This window comes from Falco punctatus (genome assembly GCF_963210335.1).
Source record: "Falco punctatus genome assembly, chromosome: 2".
NCBI classification, from domain to species: Eukaryota; Metazoa; Chordata; class Aves; order Falconiformes; family Falconidae; genus Falco; species Falco punctatus.
In genome coordinates, this window is record NC_137581.1 from 90,270,299 (window position 1) to 90,294,251 (window position 23,953).

A 23,953-nucleotide genomic window follows, 5' to 3' on the forward strand; every position below is an offset into this window, starting at 1 on the left:
CCAGAAGCATGCGCAGGGCCTCAGCTTTTATTATTATTTACTCACTTTAAAAATACTAATTTCAGAAAACTGTGGAAAGGTAAAGTCACGTTTTTCCCCTCCTTTGATAGTTAGGAAACTTCATAGTGGAAAATCCAAGGGATGGGGAGATCTGGGATCACATCACAGACATCACATCTGAATGTGTAAGGGAAAGAAAAAAACCCACCCCTGACAAAGAAGAACCTTTTGCCAGGTTTCAACCCCTTGCTCCCGAATGGAGGGGTGGCCCCAGTGGCCACTTAAACTTCTTAATGGTGGGGAGGGCTTGGCAGAGGCAAATAATATTTTTTTCTCAGATTCATTTTCATCTTAAATGAAATTTCAAAATATATCTACTTTTAAACTATCTCGAGGCTGACAGCTATGGGCCATAGGAGTCAGTGAGGACCCTGAGTTAGGTCTTAGCACAACAATGAGTCTTTATTAAAGCATAAAATTAGTATCTAAGAACTAGAAAACAAGGAGGCTGTGAAGGCACTCCATGTCTCAGCTAGCAAACTGTTAACAACTGGTCTGAACCACCATGTGCTGGTGATGTTGCTTCTCACCTGTCTAGAGAAAGGATCTGACTGTAGGGCGTACAACAGACAGATGAAAGGTGCTTCAAGCAACTCTGCAGTCTATTGCTTCTGGCATGGAAAATTTTGCCCTCCCAAAATGTTACATTTTGGTGCAAAATTAGCGAAAGATTCAGGTCTTGCAATGAAAGATGAGGACAGAAATACAGATATACAGAAATACAGAAATAATAACAGATCATGCTAAAAACATGCTTCTTTCATGTGGTTACATGCCAGCCTTTGTCAGTATGAGCCAAACTCGCTAACAGCTATATATTAACACCTCACTAATGAGATGATACGTGACCACCCCTAGGCCATGAAGCCAGAGGAATGATTGCAACAAAACAGTTACTGTAACTGAACCACGGAGAGAGAAACTACACACACACCCCCCACCCCCCACCCCCACCCCCCAACTCCTAACCTGCATAATGAGGAACCCATGAAATAAAGCAAAATAACCGGATTTCAATGTCATCCCTGTGTTCCAGTCTCTGTATGGTGCTGGTGTGGCAGTAAATCAAAGGGACGGTGTTGCCCTGGTGTCACCAAGTCCCGTGCATGTAAGGTGGAGGAAGAATTTCCTTTGTTAACTCCCTACCAATGCTCTGCACTGTAATTTTTTCTTCTGTTTTTGTTTTAATCCCAATGCTGAAAGAGAGATGTCTTTAATTTAACTGAATGTGTTTTTCTGAGAAACTGCTCAACAACGTGGTGGAGAAATGCTCTGTGAGAAAACCAGAGATGGGTATCATGCTGTGCCTGCGGCAAAGGGTTTAGTCTAATGAGACACCAAGACCTCAACACATTTGGGGAGAGATTTTTAATTGTCAGCCACTGAACAAAAGCACGCTCTAATGATTTCTCTGATCATCTGCACAGAAAAATCCAAACACATTTAACTTAGAGGTAAAGATAAAGGTAAAATAATAATTACTGTTACCTGAAAACTTTTGGTAAGTTTGAATGTATTTCAATTGATTACTCTGGTTTAATCACTTTCAATTAAGAGGTTGCAATGCTTCTGCATTTCTAAGACAAACAGTGTTAATTGCCTTAAAGCCCTGGAGGCTTGGCTTTATGCATAACTTCAATTACAGAACTAAACTGGCAGTTTTGCATTTTCTGTGATGGTGTAAGCTATTATTTTTGGTAGCAAAATCAAGGCCACACTGTACTCCTTTACCTACTGTACCAGTAAAACATTTGTAGTTATATATGCAACTGTATTTACGGATGCAATTCCCAAAATCAAAGTCTCGAGAGGCAGTTCATTGAATTCAGTGGCATCTTACCAGGACTGTGTTCAGTGCAATCACAAAGGTGATAAAGATGGCCCTTTTATTTGTCTCTTGTTCCATGCAGTCTGTAAATTATTTATGGGAAGATGTCATAAAAATACGGCACTTTGGCCATTTTGTGTTATAAAAAATTGATGTTGAGAGAAGAGAATCAGAGAAGACTGTCCAAGAGAAATAGTTGTATTTTTCTTGGTAATAGCTTTAGGGCCAAAATGCTGAAACAGTTTTCTTTTGCCCTTATGACTAAGTCCTGGTTTCTCTAATGTGTGCACATTTAATTTGAATGAGTTTTTGCTGTATAAGTGAAGCAGATTAAGTAAAGCACTTGGCAAAAAAAATTCTGATTTTGGTATATGAACTGCCTAGTACTACTGTGCATGAATAATTACAAAGGAAACTCCCCCTAAAGACAGTTTTTCAGCCCTCAAAAAGTACTGCAGTGCTAAGATAAAACAGTTCTCTAGAGACAAAAAAACAAGGGTTGGATATAAGATCAGTCAAACCTGGTAAAATCCAGTTTTCCTGTGTCTTTGGAAGCAGTCTAAAGCCATTTATAAAATAAACGCATCTGTTCATATGTTATACTCCCTTCTCGCTACATTCCTTTGCATTAACTATGAAATGGGTGCTTTCAAAGATATCCTGCAGAAGACTGGTGACTAATTGCAAGTGCAACAGGAAAGTGCAATAGCGAAGTGACAGTGTTCTGGCCCTGATACCGACTGTGGGTTTCATATGCACAGGTGGTTGGTAAATCTTGTCTGTTAACTAATTAAATTTGATTTTGTCTGGATGTTGTACTGTGAAAAATGACCCAATCCTTTGCTATATGCTAAGTGAGACTGGAATCAGATTTGTCTTTCTTACAGATGTTGCATTCTTAGTAAATGTTTTTTTACAGGTACTGCAATAGTCTCTATTGAGAGTACTCTTCATCTAATACAGTACTTTATATTCATCTGTTACTTACGACTTTCCTAGCTAGTTATTGCAGGTCAGAATTGGTCTTAGCAGACCTCCCTTCTATCAGGAGACCAATAATCCAAGCCCTGACCTGAGCAGAAATGCAAAAGTCAGCATGCAGCTGAACTGACCATAGCAACGATGCAGCGCACAGTATTTTCTGTCCTTAGCATATAGGTGTTGACCATGCCAGGCAAGTCTGGACACAAGGGGCAGGGATTCGCACCTGCTTAGACACAAGAAGGATCCATATAAATAGATGGACTCAAGTGTAGGGGCACAACGCAGTTGGGGTGGACTCATGGAGACTGAGATGGGGAAGGTGGGAGTGAGAGGCAGAAAAGGGCATAAGTGTAGGCTTCTGCTTTGAGAAACAAGTCAGGGAGCAAGAGTGATTTCAGTGCTACCAAGATCCCTGCTGCCACACCAGTTTTTTCTTCCTGCTCAATTTTTTGGCAGGGACCCCAGAGCAGGTCCAACAGGTTGGAGAAAGGTATGTGCTGGGCTGACACAAAAGATGACTGCTTAGAGGAAGGCCAAAGACTTGAGGAGACATCTCGAGGCCCTTTGGATCCTTACTGTTACTGAAATCAGGAAAACCACCTTGCTCCTTGCTCCCCACCAACAGTCCTGGTGTGTGCTGAGGTGCTGGTTTGGAAGTGGACGTTGAGTGATGGGAGAATCTGGGCTTGAATAATTAGGGCTCTACTTCATCACAGTTGCTGCCAAGGCTGGCAGTATGTAGATTTAGGAGGGCTGAGAGAATACCTGAATTTGTGCTTCCCTACAAACCAGGAAAGAAGCACAAATTCTTAACTGTCTTATTGCTCAGTCAAATAGCAAATGCACATACACACAAAAATCAAATATTGTGCCCTGTGAAGCACATAGTGTCCTCCTCCTCATCCTTCTTTCCATGACAGCCACATGTCAGTGGAGCCAGGGTATGGTTTACCATCCCTCTGGCTTTCACAATGTTCTCGGCGCTTCTCGCATACTTCCTGCATGCACGTCCGTACGCTCATCCTCTGTTTTTATTGCTGAAGGTTAGTGAGGATAAATGAAAGCCTCCAATGCCACTTTCTATGGCTGGTTTAGATCTCTCAGATAATCTCCCATGAGGTCACCCACCTCTTCTAAATGTCACGCACGCATGTGATCTGAAAGCCTTCACAGGCTGTCCTCACGCCTGAATGACATCCCAGTGACTCAGGCACTAATGCCTCCAAATGAGGCTGTATCTTAATTCCCTGCTTTGACTGTTTCTCCAATAAAATGCCGCTGACCACCCTTGCACTGTGAGCGCTATCAAGCAGGGCAGTGCGAGGGGGGAGAGCTTGGCGAAGATCAGGAAAATGACACTGGATGGCACCACACGGTTGAGAAAATTCAGTCAGCATCAGATTCGTATAGTCGTTGTGACACAAATGGGACATCTGGGCTCTTCCCTAGCCCTTGAGAAGAAAGAAACGTGCTCTGCCTACTCTGTGTGTTTGGCAAGGCAAGTGAAGGCTGCACGTGCTACAGTTGTGTTGCTGACCTAAACCCAATGGCCAGGTCATCTGCTGGTGTAATGTGGCACCACGCTATCCACGCTGCTGGAGCTATGCTGGTTTGCACCAGCAGTTGCTTTTTGCCTGCAGCTTCAGAGAATCAGGGAGAGAGAGACACTCAGAAGAGCATAGGCTGCAAGGCAGGAAAAAAGACGAACAACATCCTTCCCTTTGTGAGAGGGTGAGCTTCATTGCCTTTGTTGCATGTATAAAGCCCATGGCTCAGCGGTGCTCATCTGCAAAAGGGCCTCAGCAGATCAAGGGCTCTGCAGCAGCCTGGCAAAGAGCATGATTCAGAAAGGCATCAGGTGGGACTGCAACCTCTCAAACCCCGTCCTGCTGGAAAGGGTGGGAGCTTCCCTCTCCTTCTCCCCAGCAGGAGCTGGGGTCCACCAGCCTGGGTGTCTTCCATGGTCACTCCCATTCAGCCTGCTCGGTCAAGGCTTCCTGCTTTGCTGTCCTGCAGGGAGCTCCTCATATCCATGGGGAACCAGCCCAGGATTTCTAGTCCTTCCGCACAAAACAGGGACTATCTCAGCCCTCCAAGAGCTTCTTTAGTTTGACTGTTTTCCGCCACAAAGTCATTCTGGTCTGCTTGAGCAGCAAGTGAACCAGCACAATGGGGAAGTGGTTTTGTATTGCAGGGTGGCACAGATATTTCAGGAAACGTGTGTGTATATTGATGTGGAGCCATTATTCCTCCAGAATTTGGCTTGTCGTATCCCTGCATTCACACTAGTATTGCATTTGCCCAGCAAATCTTTACCAAGAGCATCTTCCAGCTCTTCAAAGGGGCCTCTCTGCTGCATGTATCAGCTTGGTGTGGGACAGGATGATTCAGACAGAAGAACATGGCTGTTTCTAGATACTTGCTTATTGATTTTTTTTTTTGGCTTACTGATATTTTAAACACCAGAATGAAAGCGTCCATTTCCATCGCTGAACACAGAAACTTTTAAAAATAACATGCTGAAATGGGCCAAGAGGAGAACTTTACTCTTCCATCCTTACACATAAGCCCTGTAGTGATGCCTGCTTTTATGGTGGCACAGGCTTACACAGGAAGCCAACGTTAAATAGCTTAAGGCTGAATAGCTTGGCTCCCCTTGGAGCTAGCATCTGTGACCTTTAGAAGGCTGTGCAAACCAGAAGCTGGTAAATATTTGTTCCTAAGAGAAACTCAAACAATTAAGAGCAACAAGATTTATTGACAGCAGTGAATTGCAGCAGTGGCCTCATGGGAGCGGAGTTTCCAGCACTTCCTGAGTGTTTCTCAAGTGCCCATTGCACACAACACTGTCCTGAAGGAAACTGCACAGTTTGGTGTCACCTCGATAACAGAACCACTGCATTTTAGTAAGTAGGAAGGACATTGTCATGAGGGGCAATGGCCATTAGAATTGTCCAACTGCCTGAAGGGACCCTGGCCTCTGATTGCTCTTCCTGCCTTTGAAAATGCCCTGAACACTGTTGTTCCTGACTTCTCAGCAATGACTATTTATTCTTTCTGTTCGCCTTTGTAGTTGAGAATTTCAATGTATGGCAAACCACAAATGGCCTATAGGAACTTAAGTTCTCTGCAGTACCTCTTTTCTGGAGGTTGTGGTATAATTCTGGAGGCTGTGGAAGCGTGGTATTTTCTCCAGCAACCCTTTTCTGAAAATGTGAGGAAGATCAGGAGAAGACCCTACCTGCCTAGCTGCAAAAAAACCCCACAAAAACCAAACAAACCCCCAAACATCCCCCCCCCACACACACCTCTTTATCATTTAATGAAAACATTTCCAGTGGGTGAGGCAGTAGGAAACAATCCTGCAAGCTTGTCTGCTCCTGAAGTAGTCCAAGTGAAATCCACGGTGGGAACAGCAAAGGCTGGGTGGCTGGAGACCGCTCCCAAAAGCATTGGTGAAGGCGGCAGCACAGGAGTGGCAGAGCAGGGATTATTGCTGCCCTTCCCCAGCCTGGGCCTGCTCACCCCATACACACTGCGGATGTAATGTATACACATCAACACTCAACATATTAAAAATAACGTGGTGCATGTGGAAATTCGTCGGCTCTCTTCTATAGCAGATGAGGAGCTCAGTTGTAAAGAGTCTGAGCCTGAACACAACCTTTATTTTGATAGGACCACTGGGGCCTGAATATACCCTGCATATCAGGTGAGAAAGCTGGTATATAAGGCTGAACAATTAAGCTAGGACAGATACTTTGCTCCCCCCCTCCCCCCCCCAACTTTTCTATGCTAAGAACATTGCATTTCTGCTTGTACCAGACTTGATGGCAAAATTCCTATTGGCTTCAAAGGAGTAAAAACTAGCCCCTATTTCTCTTCAGCTCTGTAAACTTTGAACTGGAAAATATTTATTAGATCATAAAGCTTATTTGAAGAAAATTACAACATATAACCCCCTGTAGAAGATCTGTCTTCTGTCTTTAACAGCTGTTTGTCAAAGGCAGATAAACCCTTTTGGGGAAAAATGGACAGGTGGTTTGTATGGTGATTGCTTTCATTTTCTTTTTATTATTTCTGCTCCCAGCCTCATAAGCATAGTCAGGAATAGTAAAAATATCAGGGTGTGCAGTTTGTTTGCGTAGATTGCTTGTTATTTGCCATGGTTTAACCTGACTGGTAGCTAAACACCACACAGCCACTCCCTCCCTCCCCCTCCCCACAGTGGGATGGGGGAAGAGAATTGGGAAAAAAAAAGTAAAATTCACTGGTTGAGATAAAGACAGTTTAATAGGACAGAAATAGAAGGGATAATAATAACAATAATAATAATAGAATTGGAACATGCAAAACAAGTGATGCACAATGCAAGTGCTGACCACTGACCCACCGATGCTCAGCCGGTTCCCAGTTCCCAAGCAGTGGCCCTAGCCAGCTTTCCCCGTAGTTTATGTGCTGAGCATGACGCCATACGGTATGGAATATCACTTTGCTCAGTTGGGGTCTGCTGTCCCGGCTGTGTCCTCTCCCAGCTTCTTGTGCACTCCCAGCCACCTCGCTGGTGGGGTGGGGTGAGAAGCAGAAGAGTCTTTGAGTTAGTGTAAACACTGCTTAGGAGCAACTGAAACATCAGTGTGTCATCAACATTATTCTCACCTTAAATCCAAAATACAGCACCGTACCAGCTACTAGGAAGATAATTAACTGCATCCCAGCTGACACCAGGACAGTATTTTACAGGCACAGCTGGTGGGTGTCAGAAGTGGGTGGATATGGCTATTTCAAGGCATATCCTGAACTTGATTGTTTTCTTTTCAAGATAGTGTACTCATCTAGCCTTGGTAATGATGTTAGGCTGCTATTGTTGGGATGTATAGGAGAATATACTTAATGCAGTCTATCTTTTTAAAAGCTTTGGCTTAGCTAGTGTAATGGAAGTACTATACTAGCAGTGCACAGTGGCTCTCTGCATAGTGACAGGCTGGAAGTCTGCCTCAGGTCTAGTTTGTGAAGCTAATAAATTAATTTTATTTTTTTTTTTACCAGGGCTGCAGGCACATTCATATATTACTGTGAGCCAAATGAAGGTTTAGACAGAGAGATTATCTATTCCTTTACATATATAAACCTACTTACCTTTTTAAATCACATTTCCCCTGACCAGATTTGTCCTTTCCATAGTGCAATTTAAGGAAATTTTCTTTGCAGTGACTTGCATGTTGGCCCATAGTTCAGCAAAGAGGAAGACTGGAAGAAGCCAAAAGGTAGGGAAGCGATGGTTGTATCCTGTCAAGATGGTCCACGTTGGCCTAAACTGCTGTATTGATGTCATTGCATGACCTCCAGAAAGTACTAATAATGTCATTACTCGCAATTTTAAAGAATTTGAAGCATGTACATTTATTTTTAATCTCCTCTCCCTTTCAATGGTAGGGTATGAAATTTATACCATTGTATGGTAACTCCATTTAACCACATTTCTCATTTAACTCCAGTTCTGATTAGCATCCTCTCCTTTAACATGACTACTGTCAGGATCAGACATCAGTGCTCCTTCCTTGAACGGGGGAGGAGGATGCAACTGGACTAGTTTTGTGTGTGTGAGGATTCTGGATTTTCTGGAAGGAGCACGACATCCTGCTGAAGCATATTCCCCATCCTCACCCCAGAAGAGTCTCTTTACTGCAGGAGGAGTTTTGCCAGTTCACCTGAAAGGGCATCTCTGGCTGACCTGTGTCCCTCAGGAGGGCATATGCTTATCACAGATGCATTGCTGGGTACCTCAGCAAGGCTGGAGAGGCCCATCCAAGGGCTTCTGACTTCTAATGTCAGACAGATTCCATGGTTCTGCTGAGACACACCTACAGCCCTTGAGAGGCCACCTGAGAGACCGACGGGCAGAGAAGTCTTCACAGTATTGGGAAGGTGGTTTGCTCTTAGGTATTTCAAGCTTTATGCTTCCCGCTAAAGGGTTTCACAGGTTTCAGGTCCATCTGCCCTATGCTTTTCTCTTTACCTGTCTATAGTTTCATTTCTTCAGTGTGACAGAAGAGCTAGCATACAGCGATGACTTTTCCACTTCAGGCAAAACCCAAAGGTCCCCTGAAAACTCTGCCACTGTACCAAGAGAATGATGCTGCGCTGTCATGCCAGGCACATACCGCTGGGGCTCAGAGCACGGGCTATCTACTTTTACTCCCTTTGAGAGTCATTTATGTCAATCCTTAACCTAGGCAGATGAGACCAAAATAAACTTGCTGAAATAGGAGTCAGTATCTCTACAGCCTTTCAAGCTCGTTTAAGCAGACTATGTGTTTTTTCTGGGCAGGCAAACCCTTGCACTTCCAGGAAGAAGTCAGTATTTGCATTGTTGCTGGCACAAGACATCTAAAGTAAAAATTAATAAAAATGAGCTCCTTATATATTAGCTCTTGGAGAGTACCTTGGGGATGAGGGATTTGGCTCACCACTATCCACAGTTTATATGTATGCCCAGTGTGCAGCCTGCTCCCACCGGGGGAAGAGGGGAGATGACTGGAGCCATGGCCTGCTGGGACTGTAGCCTGGGGAAGAAGACTTGACACGTGCAGTCTGGTTCCTGTAACTACCCCATAAATGTCTTCCAGGACTGGAATTTAGGAAATGTGTCTAGTGTGGAGGGAGATATCTCTCTCCATGTTTGCTGAGCAGGGCCACGAGTACCTCACACAGCTATAGACTGGCTCTGAGCTCAGCCTGATGAATGTTTGGTGAGGCTTGCTAGTCACGCATTGTAAAAGAACGAAGCTGGGTTAATTAGCATTGATAATATACAGCTGTGGGCTGGCTTCAGGGGTGGTGGGTTGGCCGATGTAAATGAGGTGCAGCTGTGGCTGGTGCTGTTCAGTGTTTGAGGGCCAATGAAGGGAGAGCAGCTGAGGGAGAAGCAGAGAGAGGACAAAGCAAGAGGAGAGTGGGCCCTGGATGAGTGGAGATGAGGAGAAGGCAGCAGAGGGACTGTATGAAGAGTGTGCTGGTATGAGGTGGTGAAAGACCTTGTTGCAGCTTGATAATTCGGAGAGTGCTGTGACAATGCATCATTCAGTAACTCATGAAGATTAGGAGGGTGAATAAAACATATCCCATCACTGCCTTTGCCAAACTCCAGCACGGCTTTATTCAGTTAGAAATCATTAAGACAAAAAGCCCTCTACACACTTGGTGCTTTGCCTTTCATCCTCCATCCTTCAGCACGTGCAATTCATTTCAGCTGCACTTCACCCGATGGCAGGGCTTAGGTGCTTTCCCTCAGCTGTCTCTCCCCCTCTCAAACTAGTGCTAGTGAGCAGATGAAGTAAGGTTAGCAGGTGCAGGTGCAACCCTTTCAGTCGCAAGGGTAAGCCTGAGAGCTGCAGGTCATGGAGGGACCGAGTTCAAGTCATTAGGTTACATGCTGCTGCTGCTAACAATAATGACGACAATGATGATATAGCGCAAAGAGTCTAGGAACACTTTTAATGATCAGCTGAGTGGGGACATCAGCTCTCATTATCTCATAGCATAACAGCATTAACAGCAGCTGATGACACTGTAACCTTTACTTTGCAAAGCAACAACCTGTACGTTAGGGAGCATTTGCCTGAATGTGAATTAGGGAATGGAAGAGCTGAATCATAACCAGATGTGAAAAGCACATTGATTTCGGAGAAGCCTCTGCAGTCTGCAGCTTTACTTCACCTATATGGTATCCTAACAGAGGAAAATGTCATTTGTGTTTTCTCCTCTGTGGTTGCAGAGCACTGGCTGTTCCTTACACTTCTATCCATATAAGCTGTGGGTAGCGGTGAGCTGAACCCCTCATCCCCAAGGCACTCTCAAAGAGCTAATGTGACAAGGGGGCCTCCACGCCTGCAGAAGTGACCCATGAGCAGAGCAGCTTCAGCTGGAGCTGTACATGTCCTCACTGTGCAAAGTCAGCAGCCAGCACAGTCCCCAAGCAGCTGCAAGCTGGATGCAGAGCAAAGGTGCCCCTGGGCAGGGGCTGCAGGTCCCTCGAGCCCCAGCTGCAGCACAGGCAGCGCTGGCTGCCTGGAGAGGGGAGCAAGGGCTTGATGCAGAGCATCTCCAGTGCCACCAGACCATTACAGGAGCAGACGGACCCCAAGCAACCCTCCACTGTGGAGTGCTGTGAAGGCTGTGAAATGGGCTCATTAAAATACACATTCACCTTTGTTATCCTGCAGCTGCATTGCCTGATGCATCCCACTGCAGTTGCTCTAAGGTAGGATCCCAAGTTAAAAACTTTCCCAACTTGTTTTTTATTCACCAGCGAAGTTCATGTCTAACCCATTAAGAGCAATGGAAGCAATAACAACTTCTGTCTTCATGGGAGGCAAATGAAGGGGAACATAAAAAAAAGGGCAAGGGAACAAATGAGGCACTGGCTGATTGAAAGACTGTTATTTTGTGTTGCCTTTGACAGCTGGACACAGGACGCCTTCTAGCATCGGTGTGGTTAGTGCTAAGCATAACCCAATTGGGGCATGGCACCCCCAGCCCCAGTGTGCCTCCTTTCCTCCTCTTTTTCCACAAAGGCACAGGAAACCACCATGCAGCCATGGTTTAGCAGGCACAGCCTTGCAGCAGGCTTTGGCTGGGATCCCTGCTGACCCCTGATCACACTAAACCTCTTCTCCTCCCCAGCGGCAGACGGAGGCTTGCACCCAGACAAAGTTGTTCTTGCCAGCATCATCCCTGGATGCAGAACCCTCCCAGGTGGCACCCGGATGGACGGGGTGTGCCGCGGGTTTGCAGGCTCCTCCAACGAGCCAGGGGTGCGGTGCCTTGTGCTGAGCTCCTGCTCCTGCTGCTCACGGGGTGCAGTGTCCTGTGGGCACCTCCACCACCCTCACACATAGACCAGTACTTAAAGCCACATGCTTCCCCAGTCTCCCCCTGCCACAACGGAAACCTCACAGCCTAAGCCCACCTCATCCAGGCTGGTAACTTTGCTTTGATACACAGACATGATCTCCCCAGACAGTGCTTTTAGCTGCAAGAAAATTTCTCCCTCTCAGTGTTTTGTTCTTAAAGACTGCTTTCCTGGGCTAAACATACTTGGCTTTAAATAGATGGGGTGACCCAAATACTATTGTGAATGATTACTCGAGGATGAAGTACAGACTCTAGTCCAATGATTTTTACAAGACAACTTAAGTCAATACAATCTTTCTGATTAGTGGTTTCCAGAAGACCTATATGCTGCATCATCCCTCATACGTTCATCATCTGGTTCACTTTGGCTGTATTTGTTCAAGCAGTACGTTATCAAGCATACAAAGTGTTTGCTCTGTTGTCGTCTGGACTGCACAGATTTCTTCTGGAACAAACTGTAGCTTAGAAAGCCTCTGCTGTGGATTGTTGTAATGAATATTTTACAGTAAGCCACTTGTTACTAATCAGCCTAATTTTACTTGTACAACTCTTTTTATAACCTTTACTCTTAAAAAATAATTGGGAAAATTTACAATGGTAATGGAAGTGTTTATTAACTGATGGCCTACTTGCAAGATTAAACTGAACACAGCATTGCAATTCAGGCTGTTTTTCAGCTTTGTATAGGAAAAAAAGTAACAGCAAGCATAGAAGCCATTATTTTTCACAGCATACCCCTGAATAGTCTTTTTTATTGCAGACTGTCTACTGTAGTATAGCAATGAGTTCAACAGAAAATGCACTAAAAGCCTGAAATCTAAATCTAATTTAAAATCTAAATAATGCATGATTGAAAATGTATTATCTATTCTCAGCAAATCAGTATCATTAACACTAATGTTTCCCTAATTTTAAGCACCATCTAGCGAGTCAAGCATTTGATCTTCCAAATTACTGAGAAAAATAAGATTGTGGCATGACTGCATCCCACCTAGTGCTAGGTCTCTTTCTGAGATTCATAAGCTAGCTGTTAAACCATTGTCTGCTCTTCTGCTAATGGTCATTAAATATTCCTCCAAAGGTGCTGAAGACCCAAGCTGCCGCCTCCAGATAATTTGTCTATTGACAAAGGAGGGTGCCGGCTGAGTAGGCTTGCTAGTTAGACAAAGCTAACTGCCTAAAAGTGGAGCACGGAAAAACCTCATTTCGATAATGATAATCTTTTTTTGTCACTCCAGAGCAAGGGACTGGAAAGGATGTGTCTTTATTTCAATTATTAGTGAAAAAAAAAATATATAAAACTACAGACAAACAGCTTTATAAGGATCATGATTCTTGCTATTTCTATTAGCCAGCTTGCCATGAAGATGAAGTAGGTCTGAGAAGGAGTCGCACAGCAAATCTGCATAGAATTTTAAGACTTGATTATCCAGTACCGGTATTAAATCAGTTCAATTACATCAGCACCGGCTCCTGTGGCAACGCAGTGTAGTCAGCTGGCAACTGACCTGTATAAACTGCAGCCCATGCATAGAATCTCTTTGGAGATCAAGTGATGCACCACCAGTTTGGGTAACACAGTAACTCTGGGCACAGGCAGGGACCTTCAGACTGAGCCTCAACAACAGATCAGGCCAGTTTCTGTGCATCAGGTGGGCATCACGTGCCAAAGGTCTCTCCTGGTGGTGGGTTCCCAGCTGCCTGCCCAGCCAGTGGCTCACCTCTGTTGCACTCTGCGTTGGAGCACTACATCTCCTTGGGAGGCCACACGGTGAGGGAGGCTGAGGACTTGACCCAACCTGCAGAGACCTGTCTGCTGTTGTATTTTTGAGTTTCCCTCCATCTCCAAACATCAGTTTCCTGGCCATGTCACCTCCCAGCCCCATGCCTCAGAGCAATCATGGTAGCACAGGCAAAAGGCTGATGGAGGACAGGGACAGTTTGTGAAGGGGAGGTGATGCCAGGACTTGCTTATGCTAGAACTGCTGCAGAAATGTTCCTCAAACTGAACCCCACGCCGAAGGCTCAGCCTCCATGCTCCCCTGTGCTCACTGCTCGGTCTCCTGGGGAAAGTGCGATGGTGCAGTGCCAGCTTGCTGTTTGGAAATGGTGGAGGTTTATCTTTTCCTCGTGTTACTGAAATCGGGTACCTTATGGAGTTAAACTGGGGAAAGCAGTATCTTTAGGAGTGGGAGCATTTAAGGCCTGGTCCCTTACCACCAGCAAGCATGACTGCTGAGGGGTGACACAGTTACCTGGTCTCTGGTTTGTCCAAGACAGGAAAAGCATCAAACCAGAAGCTTGGAATCAGCTGCACAGCTTTACTAACAATATTGGAAATACTTTACAGTTGTCCCGACTTGGATATAGGCAAAGCCACTGAGAAAGAGAAACAAGGCATCCCTTTTCTCCTTCCTTCCAACTGCCCATGCATGTCATTTTGCTAGCAAGAGGAAAGATTTTTTAGCAAGATCCTGATTTATGGTTTAGAACGTCATGATGGAAAGTGGATTCAAGCAGGAAATCAATTTTCAGAGCCATTCAGCAATGAAAGGCAATGTTTTTGGAGTAGTCCTTCCCCACAAACAAAGCAGAGCGTGTGTAGGTATCAGTCTGCTTAGCAAGATGGTTTAAGCTTGCTAGAACAGTCAGACAGCATGCACGATCCATGTTAGGATCCAGTCAGCTCCCAAACACCCCTCAATCACAGGAGTGAGCCAGAATGTCATGACATCACATAAATAAATATAAGCAAATACCGTGAAAAGGCTTTACCCTGGTCTTGAGCAAAAGGTGAAACTTTCGAGTCCTGTGGGATCCTTCTCTGTCCCCAAACCTGCTGGCTCATGATGCAGCAAAATGGTCTGGCACGTATCAACCCTGTCAGGGTTTGCAGGTCCTGGGTGTGTTTAACTTGGAAAGAAAGGTTTCAGGAGCAGGCTCCTGAACACCTCCTCCCAGAGTTACGCAGGGGGACAAAAAGAAAAATAAACACAGGCTTTCAGAGGTCAGAATGTATAGCTCGCCCAGAGCTACTATTCCTGGTAGAAATTAGACCCTGAAGGGCCCAGGTGAAAATCAGGGATAATCCCCATATACGTGCTTCTAATTGGGACAAACTGTAAGTGAGAAAGCTGACCGACAGCTCCGGCCCACCCCTGGGGGCTCTGGGTTTGTTCCCAGCTGGTAAACAAGAGCACAGTTATGCAAAGCCGCCTCTATAAACAGATTTCAGTTTATTACAGCCAAACTGGGGGAATCTATTTTTGTCACCACTTTGTGCGAATGTGTTACCCTTGTGATTTCCAGGCAGGTCACTCCAAGTCAGCTGCTTTGGCTGTGGCTGTTGGTAGAAGCTCCTCCATCGACTCGGTCCCTGGCCCCTCTGCTCGCCCGCCTGGGGTCAGCTCCCGGGCAGGGGGGCCGAGGGGATGCGCCTGCGGCTATTCTGGTAGCTGTGAGTTATGGCTGTGTCATGTGAAGCAAAGAGCCCAGAAATGCATGTCAAATCGAACCAGTGACTAATCACGATATTTTGGTTGTATTAGTGCCTGCCGGGCAAAGGTCTATGGGCTCAGAAAATCTTCACGTAATAATCCCTGGGCGCTGATTTGATCTTCAGCTGAGGCTTCCTAAGAGTGTGAAAAGAGGACGGGAAGGGGGCTGCAGTCCCAGGGGCAACAAGGTCCAAACTTATCTGAGTTTGAAATACAGACGAGAGAGGAGAAAAGCCAGCACTCCCTTCTCATCTGTGTCCGCCCAGAGCCATGCGCTGGCAGCCAGAGAGGATCTATTTGATCTGCCTGTGGAGCAAGAAGGGTCGAGGGAGACGGCTGAGCAGACACAAAGTGTCATTTGTTGGGATTGTTATCTAGCTCCCTCATCTGTCATCTGATGGCCAGCCAAGCAAGTGCTCAGCACAACTGTGGACTGTTCATCCTTGCACAAGTGACGGAGGCAAGAAAAGTAAGCATCCTACAGCAGCTGTTGCGACATTCAGCTGTTTTTTCTATAAAGGAATGCATTGAATTCTTTACAAACCTACTAACTGTCCCCCTATGCCAGGCAAGAGACTTTTTTTTTTTTTTTTTTTTTTTTTCATTGGGCTTTTCTCTAACAACTGGAAGTCTGCTGGGCATTCAAGCAATGGCTGTTGAGTAGGGCAGCTGTTTCAATATCTAATTGCATTTTTTCTGTAATAACTCAAGGGGAAAGCGTTGCATTGCCTACCATGAGCTACTTCCTGTCCTACTGCAAAGCGCACTGCACCGCCGTGCTCGCCCAGTACCAGAGCCTGAGATCAGAGGGCTTTCTGTGTGATATTTTGCTGAAAGTGAAGGAAAACGAGTTTCCTGCACACAAGTCCTTGTTGGCATGCTCCAGTGACTATTTCCGAGCTATGTTCAAAAGTTATACCCAAGAGTCTAAAGCCAGTGTAATTGATCTGCAAGTTGTCTCACCCACCGGTTTCCAGAATGTCCTGGATTTTATTTATACTTCTTTGTTGCCCCTTTCCTTTGAAAGCCTGGAAGATACCTTGGAAGCTGCAAGCTACTTGCAAGTGACTGATGCCATTGGCTTGTGCGATCAGTACTTGATTAACAACCTTGCCTTGGAAAACTGCTGCTTCTCCGCCAATGTGGCCAGGAAGTTCTACCTGCCGAATGCCTTAGCAGCAACCGAAAAATACATTGTCAGTAATCTCTGGAAGCTTCTGGACTTGGATTTGTCAGGACTGCTCGAGCTGAACTTCAGGTCTTTGCTAGTGGTGGTTCAATCACCAGATCTCCCTATGGTGAAAGAAACTCGCCTGTTGAATCTCGTGCTGCTGTGGCTGAAGCAGGATAAAACCAGGCTGGCTCACGCTAGCAGCCTTTTAGAGCACATAAGATACGGCCTCATCCCAGTGGAAGAGTTGAGAAAAACCTACACACAGTCAGAAGTGCCCCTCTCTGCAGGTATTAAGTGCTTGATCATTAAAGCAATAAATTACCATACATCTGTTTTCAAACAGCCTATCCTGCAAGACAAGTCCACCACGCTGAGGAATGAGAAAACTCGGATCATTCTGCTGGGGGGAGGGACAGCAAGCGAGGGGCTCGTCACCGACATGGTGGCCTTTGACGTTTACAATCACAAATGGAGAGCTCTCACGCAGGTGCGGGACAGGGTGCAGAACCACAGCGTGTGCGTGGTGGGGAACTTCCTCTACGTCTTGGGTGGGGAGGTAGAAAGTGGTGCCCCGGGTGATGCTAAAACCAAAAAGATCTTATCAGTTACAAACAAGGTCCATCGTTATGATCCCAGATTTAACACGTGGACCCAAATCACGGGCATGCTGGAAAAGAGGTGCCAGTTTTCTTGCAGTGTCCTAGGCAAGGATATCTTTGCCATTGGTGGAAGGGGTGAGGATGGGTCGCTGCATTCGTCTGTGGAAGTCTACAACATCAGCAGGGACAGATGGATGAAGGTCAAAGAATTGCCATGCAAGCTACATGGCCATGCCAGTGCCATTTGCAAGAGTACTATATACATCTCTGGTGGCAAGCACTCAGACCCAGCCGACACAAGCAAGGATGTATATTCTCTGAGCTCACTTGAAGGGCAGTGGATAAAAAAAGCCCCCATGAGCATTGCTCGGTTTGGGCATCAGATGGCAACCATCAGAGAAGCCATATTCACCTTTTTAGGATTATATGAACCATTCTCTGAAATAGAAAGATACGACCCTGATCAGAACCAATGGACTCGGTTAAGACCACTGATCTATGATCGATTTTGCTATGGCCTGGCAGTGGTAGAGGAAACAGCTCTTCTTATTGGTGGAAAGAAATGGCAAAACTCACAGGAAGTCCCCACGCAAGACGTGGTTGGCTACGACATCGACAACGATGGCTGGGAAGAGATTTGCAAAGCCCCCTTGCCTTGGTGTGGGCTGCAGTGTGCAGTGCTGCAGCTCTCTGAAGGGGCTGATGAGCAGGACAGCGACAGCCAGCAGAAGAGGCTGCCGGACTGCTGAGCTCACACACCAAGAAATAACCAGCCCAGGAGATGGGCCAGCAGGGCGGGCCTGGAGAAGAAAATTGCAATGGCACCGAACGTGGCGGAGTGGATGTTTTGCTTTGATAAGCCAAACGCTTGGTGGAAACAGGCAGGAAAGTCTGGCTGCAGCAGGGGAAAGGCGCTGGGATCTATAGAGCTGGAAGCCAACCTCACTGAGGAAGGACGTACCAAGTAGCACATTTAGAGGTGATCAAGGAGAATATTAATCCTTGACCTTTGAAGAATAATTCTCAGATAGTAATTAATAGGTGTTGCAAATCAGATTTTTCAAAGGTTAAAAAATATAATCCATCTTTTCTGTTTTCTTAATCAGAGGTCATTTTCCCAGCTGCTAAGTGCTATTGAATTTTTATGCTATGGCTAAGCAAAATGAAAATGAGCTGTATAAAGACTAGAAAATTGATGTCTATGAGAACTAATAATAAGTACTGCCAAGGAAAAGGAATTATTTGATATGCTACATACTAGGCAAGAATGTCTTTGCTAACTAGCATGAAATGACTGGAGAGAATGCACGGATTTTTTGATATGTAGACTCAGTTATGGCTGTAGGTTAAAACAGCGACTGTTCAATAGAAACCATTTCTCTCTGAGTGGCCTTTGCTGTAACATGCCTTTCAGATGCTTATTTTGTGTTATTTTAAAGACACGCTACCGGTAAAGTACATTTCTTTAGTATCCAAACCTTGTGTTAGTATAGATGGCCAGAGCTGAATGGGTGTACTTACTATTAGACTTGAGAAACTTATTACAGGAGTTGCTGTAACTAATGCCTTGACACTTACCTCAGTAGCATATGCTGCTGTATCACAGCTGCTCGTAATGGTAAAATTGCTCACAGCTGTTGAACTGGTACATGAGAGAATCCTGCGGTCAGAAAAGGTTTACCTTCATCAAAGGGTACGAAGGGGAGGGAGGTAACGGAAGGTTTTCAGAAGTCTTTATTCGGCGTCTGCCTACATACGAAACAGCAACAGCCTTACTTCTTTTTGGCCACACTGGCAGAGTTCAAAGGCACAGATTATGGGGGTACTTTAAGGCACGTAGACCTGTGAAATGCAGGTAAAACGGTCAGCTGCTGTAGAACCACTTTGGTATGGCATAAATTGAATCTTGAGTCGTAGAAGTTCATTTAAAAGCTAAATTTATTGTACTTCATTTTACAGTGTTCCCTTTCTAGGCTGAGAGTTAATACAATAAAAATATATATAGAAGAACATTTAATAGTCTTAAAAGAAGGCAGCACAATGGAGAGGACACGTTCTTTGTCACTAGACTAGCTTAAAAAACTGTAATGTTTAATTTTCACCTTTAAAGCAATCAAGCTGACTTTACTAATGTAAAGTGCAGGCAGAATAGCTGTTGCATGGCAACAGATCTAAGTCTTCTGAACTGCCTTGGTTTTGACAAGGAATCAACTACACAATGTGCATATACATCCATCAGATATAAAGAGGTTTCTTCTATGAATATATTTACTTTTGGTCCAGTAAAACAATAGCAAGAGAATCTAAATGCTTGGAACAATAGCACAATCCATTTCAAGTCAAGCATTTTTTAAGAGAAATTTACAAAAACCTCACAAATTTAATATACAAGTCAGTACCCATGCAGTAAATAAATGTCCAGTTTATACAAACAATATTCTTCTAATGGTACAAATATTACACTGGATCCAGAATTCTATACAAACGTTAATACATGATTTGTCATCCATATCGACTTGAATATAGGATTACTGAAAATGGGCTACAGAAAGGCCACTCTTCTGTACAATTGTGCAAAATCTGCAAAACAGTTGCAATCCAAATGCAATAAAATAACAAGAAAGAAAGAGAGAAAGGGGGGGGGGGGGGGAGAAGAAGAAAAAGAAAGAAATGGGAGAAGGTCAGAAAAAGGGAGATAACGAGAGAGGAATAAAAAGACAGGAGAGAGAAAATAAACCTGTCCATTCTTTCCTCCATCCCTTCATGGATATAACTGTCAGGAAATATCAGAGCTCATAAAGTTTAAAGTACATTCACTGAGCTGTACAGGCAAGAGTCTAAAGTTGGTTAAGAGTACAACTCGCTGTAAAGAGTATAAAGGAGGCTTTTCCCTTTCACATGAGTGTTATTAAATCATGTCGTGAGTCCTAACTTATGCAGCAAAATACTGAAAAGCAGCAGAAATATTTTGTCATGCTCTGATCACTGTTCGAGAACAAGCCCATAAAAAGTAAATACATAATTGAAGATTTCCCTCCCATTTTCCTATTCCAAGCATGTGCCTAACTCTAAGAAACTATTTCTGCTCATATTCACCGGGTTCTCTCCAGCACAACTAAAATCTCATGGAAGTTTAAAACATTTTAATTGTCTTGTGAACTCAGCAGAACCCAAAGACATCTCTTCCTCTTCAAAAGCAAACTGGAGGATTTTTTACTCCTCAGCTATTTTTCAGGTTCTGTGCTCAGCTCTGCTCCCATCACACATTTTCCCTGCATGCAATACAGCCAAATTTCACAGCTCAGGAAACACATAGGAGACTACTTGAAAAATCCTATTCATTCCTTTTCTATTGTGGGAATTTTCAAAGCCTCTCAGATTCGGAGCATTTCATTGGGAACCTTTTCCACTGCTGCTTTTCTGGGCAAGAGAAACGCTGCTATCAAGGATGTTCAAAATCTACGTTTTCTCTTTTGCAAAATCTGCACATTATACTGATGTACAGTAAAAAAGCAGCATAAATGACAGTACTGTGATTACTTTTTGAAAAAAAAATCAACGAAATGTGATTAAGAGACAAATAACACATAATTTTGTCCTGACTGGAATACAAATCAGCATCCCTTTACACTGATGGTAAACTTTAGCAACAGGCTTTAAAAAAGCACATGGAAATAAGACCTAACTTTTTGATACTTGAATTCACATTAGTCCTTTCTGCCTGCTGATTTTCACACTTTTGTATGTTTGACAAAACTGAAACACAACCACCCTGTTACACTCTTCCCCTGTTATTTAAGAAAACTCCTAGAGTTTCTCATTAAATATAAAAATTGGTTTTCTCCCACCACCAAAATAGTACCTGCACTCTAAAAATGCAATGCAATACTGGAATTATATAATATAAAATATCATTGTAAAAGTGACCTTTGATAACAAAACCTTTAGCTTGAATTCCTGCGTGAAGGTCACAGTCTTCCAAAAATGCTTTTAAATACTTTTCTTTAATAGCTAAAGGTCATGTTTTTATTTCACAGAAGGTAAACACAAGCGGAGCATTGGTAGCATATAAAATATACAAATCCTCATTAAAGACGTGGTATTGTTGACCATCGAAGGTTTACTTCACACAGCTGAGTAACATTAAAATATAATTTACTAAAGCTCCCACATATTGATATAAAAACTACTTTATGCACTTAAGTAAAGGGCTGGAGTGTAACAAATGGACAAAAAGAGAGACTTTTATACATGCGTTTCAATGTAAGAGTGAGTGTGCGCTAAGGAGGCTATAAGTGCATCAACCTCAGATGAGCCATTAACAGAGTCCCTCGGGGTGCTGCTTTGACAGACGTCCATGAAGAGATCAAGGTACATTTTTTTCCATTCTTGAAAGTCTCTAGATGTCAAAGCTGGATTATCCAGAACTTTATCTATAATGGCTACTTCTCCTTCCCTGGCCTGTGAAAGAAAAGGAACAAGCAAAGGGTCAGTGCAAGTGATGAGTGACAGCCAAATTCAGTCACATGGGTGGAAGGGAAGAATGAGGGGAGCAAACTCAAGACACGGAGCCCCTAAAAGCAGGGGGACTATCTGACTGCTATACGACTGCTTGCAAAAAGGAGCTCTTCCTACAGGGTGTCACACATCACCCTGCGGGGCTAGGGCTTCCCTTGCCTTGTCCAACATCCTCAGAAACAGTCCCTATTCCCCCTCCTCGCCCCTTGTTCAGCTCAAAAAAAAGCAAGCTCTGTACTGTTTCCTATTAGCTGCTTGCATTTTTCAAGATGGGTTTCACAGAACAGTGCCATCTGTTTGCTCTTCTTGATCAGCATAAGAAATACTGCGTAGGTGCGTGGGATGCAGACACATGGCCTCCCACCCGCCAGCAGAACTAAACCTTTTTTACCAGGCTCATCATGGGGACATCTGAGTGCTACATTGCAAAGGCTTGCACAAGGACCCCTGTGTTAATGATAATTCGTCTTCATCAAAGATCCAGTGTATGCAATGAACTGGCTGGCTGCAACATCCTCCTATCACTGGAGTGGCAAAGAGAAGGCTGAAAAGGGTAAACTCTAACATAGCTGCTGGTATCTCCTTACCCAGCATTGAGGTGGGGCTGTGGCTGTATCATCATCCATAGCCAGTGATTAGTTTATCAAGAGATGACAGGCAGCCAGTATGGATCAAAGTAAGCCTTAGATACACCTATAGCCACTCGTGGTTGTTGCGGGCATTGGAACCTGGATGCAACAGACATAAGCCTTGGAAACACAGCTAGTGTGCACGTTTCCAGCACTACTCCTCTGTGTAGGACTGGTATAGTCACCAGCAATCTCCCCTCCATCCTCCCTGCCAGACAAGTTTCACACTCCTCATGGCTAACTCACATTTTCCATGTCCATACTACAAGCATGTTAAATCTTTTTTGGGGAGCATATTAAAGAAAAATACCAAGCTGTGCCAGCCCACGCTCATGGAAGAGGATCAGAAGGGTCAGAGACATCACCCATAAGCAGTAGGTTGAAAGGTATTTTTCATGCTTTGCAAACAGCAGCTAATTAACACTGTCTGCTAGAATGAGTAGCTGAAAATGCTACTCATTTTCAGAAATGGAGGTGCAAGCTGAGAATGACTAGTGGAAATGAAACCATGGGAACTCCCAATTACCATACCTCTGCTTGAACTACCATAACCTGCTTCTCGCAGATTGTGGCTGGTGCCCACACCTCTGCACTACCAGCCAGGTAACTCACACTCACTGGCAGGAGAATGGTTGTGTCATGGGAAAGAGAGCAGAGGGGTCCTTCATTAAGGACTTAGATGATGGGACAGAGAGCCTATGGACAATAAGAGCTAGAAGCAATTTGGAGGGATGTCTCAGGCTACTATTAATTTGGATAAATTCAAGGAAAGTTCAGAACACCAGCTCCAACAGGCCAGTGTAATTGGCTGCAGTCAGGAAGAGCAATCAAGGCACTGACACAAGAAAACTAACTGATTAGGTGACAGCAGTAGCTACGGGTAGGTACAGCTACCGGTACTATGGCAGAGATGGAGCTCTGGGCTGTAATGGAGCTGGAAACTCATCATGAGTTACCACGATGACATTGCAAAACAGGCACGTACTGCTCTACACTGTTGCTCTTCACAATAAATAGTAATTATCTGTCTTTGGTGCTTGCTGTTGTTGCTTTTTCAATTATTGGTGTCATGTACTTTTAAGAATGGTTTATACTAACCAAGGTCCAAAGAAGAACGGTGACAGGTTTAGAAAATATGGCTCATAGACAGAGAATGAAGAAATTGTGTTTGCTTGGACCAAAAGAAAGGAGTTCCAAGGAAGCATGAAAATGGCATCTGCTGGGTTAAGAGGTTGTGGTGTTTTTGGAATTTCCTGGAGGAAAGCAATTCTATTTGTAGGAAGCCATTGGCATAATGTAGCTCAGGTATCAATAAACGCTAACAAGAAAGACAATTAAGCATGGCAGCAAGCTGCTGATACTGAACCACAGTTTTGGTATGAGTGATCCTGCCATGCTGCAAAAGCGCAGATACGTGTGAACCTCCTGCCACCCCAACATGCCTGTGATTTTGTTTCAGTTTCTCATGCTGGTAGAAGTCATGCGGAAAGCCCATGTATCTTGATTTTTTCTACCAGCTTCCAATCCTGTAAAGACTCATACACCCAGATAATACTACAAGTAGTTGCCTTCAATGAGATGATACAGTACAGAAAGTTAAACATGAGTGAGATTTTTTTCAGGATGGGAGCCCCACAGCATGAAAATAATATTGCTTAAATGCTTCTCTAGGTGATGGAAAACTAAATTAATTAACATTGATAAAGCCCTCTTTGATGAAAGCTGTTACAAAATCCACTGTACAATTA

The 23,953-nt window shown here is 44.3% G+C and overlaps 2 protein-coding genes across 9 annotated transcripts in view; one reads left to right on the forward strand and one right to left on the reverse strand.

Moving 5' to 3' along the window:
• Nucleotides 1-19: 19 nt before the first annotated feature.
• Nucleotides 20-17,820, forward strand: KLHL34 (kelch like family member 34). Its single transcript, XM_080377581.1, has one exon. The coding sequence runs from the start codon at nucleotides 16,020-16,022 to the stop codon at nucleotides 17,805-17,807; it is 1,788 nt and encodes a 595-aa protein (XP_080233707.1). The 5' UTR covers nucleotides 20-16,019; the 3' UTR covers nucleotides 17,808-17,820.
• Nucleotides 17,821-21,303: 3,483 nt separating this feature from the next.
• The window catches only part of CNKSR2 (connector enhancer of kinase suppressor of Ras 2), a gene marked incomplete at its 3' end in the record, with an annotated part of 219,235 nt that continues 216,585 nt past the window's right edge, over nucleotides 21,304-23,953 (reverse strand). For all 8 annotated transcript variants that reach the window (XM_080377571.1, XM_080377569.1, XM_080377565.1 and 5 more), the window contains one exon: nucleotides 21,304-21,519. In XM_080377571.1, the coding sequence (XP_080233697.1) occupies nucleotides 21,304-21,519 (216 nt within the window). The remainder of the gene's footprint in view (nucleotides 21,520-23,953) is intronic.